The sequence below is a fragment of the Cebus imitator genome, unplaced genomic scaffold (genome assembly GCF_001604975.1).
Source record: "Cebus imitator isolate Cc_AM_T3 unplaced genomic scaffold, Cebus_imitator-1.0 Scaffold543, whole genome shotgun sequence".
Lineage (NCBI taxonomy): Eukaryota > Metazoa > Chordata > Mammalia > Primates > Cebidae > Cebus > Cebus imitator.
In genome coordinates this window covers 132,875-134,871 of record NW_016107858.1, presented here as the reverse complement: position 1 = coordinate 134,871, position 1,997 = coordinate 132,875, and the positions used below count along the sequence as shown (strand labels likewise).

At 39.1% G+C, this 1,997-nt stretch overlaps 1 protein-coding gene across 1 annotated transcript in view; it reads right to left on the bottom strand.

Annotated features, from left to right (window-relative positions):
• The window catches only part of LIX1L (limb and CNS expressed 1 like), a 21,465-nt gene that overhangs the window by 6,318 nt on the left and 13,150 nt on the right, over positions 1-1,997 (bottom strand). Inside the window, exon 2 of the mRNA XM_017515158.2 lies at positions 1,262-1,402. Coding sequence (XP_017370647.1) covers positions 1,262-1,402 — 141 coding nt within the window. The remainder of the gene's footprint in view (positions 1-1,261; positions 1,403-1,997) is intronic.

The window sequence follows — 1,997 nt, the reverse complement described above, 5'->3', positions numbered from 1 at the left end:
CCCGGCTAACTTTTATATTTTTAGTAGAGATGGGGTTTCACCGTGTTGGCTAGGCTGGTTTCAAACTCCTGACCTCAGGTGATCCACCTACCTCAGCCTCTCAAAGTGCTGGGATTAGAGGCATGAGCCACCCTGCCTGGCCTGTAATTACTACATCTACATGTAATTAAATGCAAATAGTACAGATACTTGGTTTGACTATTAATGAATTTGTGGAAAGGAAGGAAGATATCGGTGTTAATTCTTTTTTTCTTTTTTTGAGATGGAGTCTTGCTCTGTTGCCCAGGCTGGAGTGCAGTGGCATGATCTCGGCTCACTGCAACCTCTACCTCCTGAGTTATTTTTATGTATTTTTAGTAGAGACGGGGGTTTTACCATCTTGGCCAGGCTGGTCTTGAACTCCTGACCTTGTGATCCAACCGCCTTGGCCTCCCAAAGTGCTGGGATTACAGGCATGAGCCACCACGCCTAGCTGGCAGTGTTAATTTCTAAGATGTAACTCTATATTAAGTCAACTTGGGTTCTAATCTTGGTGTGACCAATTTACTAGCTATATTATATTAAGCAATACTTTACTTCTGTGTTTTTAGTCTCCTCATCTGTAAAATAGGGGCAATAATGGTACTTACACCTCATAGGATTGTTGTGATGATCAAATGAGATAAAATACATGTAAACCCTAGAAGACTCCCTGCTACAAGGTAAATACTCAATTAGGATTAACTATGGTTCTTTTTATCATCATCATTTGAAAGAACAGTTGTAAATAAAGAGAGTAAATAAATTATCCTCCTTGTTCCTAAAATAGATTAAAAAAAAGACATTTTATTATAAACGGGTTCTTTATCAATAAGATGAAGTAATGGAGGCAGGAGACAAGTGACAATAAAAACAGTCTGATAAAAAAAGGACAGCAGGAACTAAAATCTTAAGCCAAAATTAGCAAAAGCAAAATTCTACCTCAATTTTCATTTTGGAATAGCCCTACAATTCCATAAATCTGGAATTAAAGGTTTCTAGATACCAAAGAGACAATAAAAGAGACAAAACAGCAAAAAACACATAAACAGATATAGCATTAGAGACTGAGACATGTGGAGCACATGACACAATAGACTGACAGAGAACAGACCAAAAGAACAGAGAAGTCGACCAGAAAGAAAACAAGAATTCATTTTCTGTTTCACAGTAATTTACAACTTCCCAACTGGCCAGCTCTCCCATCCCCTACTCTCCTTCCTTCCAGCTCCATGTAACTTACATTGAAAGATGCCAGGGCCTCAGAGACACTCTTCTCAATGAACTCATCAGTGATTCTTCGGGAAGGATGTTCATTAAACACAGAATTCATTAGCGCAATCTTTGCAGCACTTCTCCGGGCCTCAGCTTTTGTGGGGCAAAACTAGGCAGGGGAGAAAGAGTGAGAATATATTTATTTGTGCATCTGAGAGGGAGGAAGGAACAGTGGGAGGGAAACGCTTGAGACAGAAAACACTAGGATGCTTTTTGGATAAATCAGTTGTGTTCAACACACTTTCCAAGGTTTTTATTGTAAAGTGGTTGGGATGTTTGGAAACATAATTTTGATTCAACATCCTGAAGTCATTAAGGAACTGGAGAGGGCTGTAGCTCATACCAAACTGAATGCAGAACAAGGAAGGCTGCTGAAGTCAGCATATAATCACTGGACGTGAAAAATACCCGTTTGAACTGTCGACAGAATTAATTACTCAAAGATAGTAGTGAAAGAAGACAGTCTGCCTACATGGAACATAGTGCACTAGGAGAGACAATATGATATGTAGTAATAAGTGATATGATAGGGGAAGTTCAAGGTGTTATGGAGACACATAGCAGGGCTTTTAACCTTGTCTAAGGGTTACACAAACCATATGGAAAACAGAGCAAAGGTGTTTATTATTTTCTCTAAATTCCATTTCAGACTTTTTTTTTTTTTAGACGGAGTCTTGTTCTGTTGCCCAGGTTAGAGTGCAGTG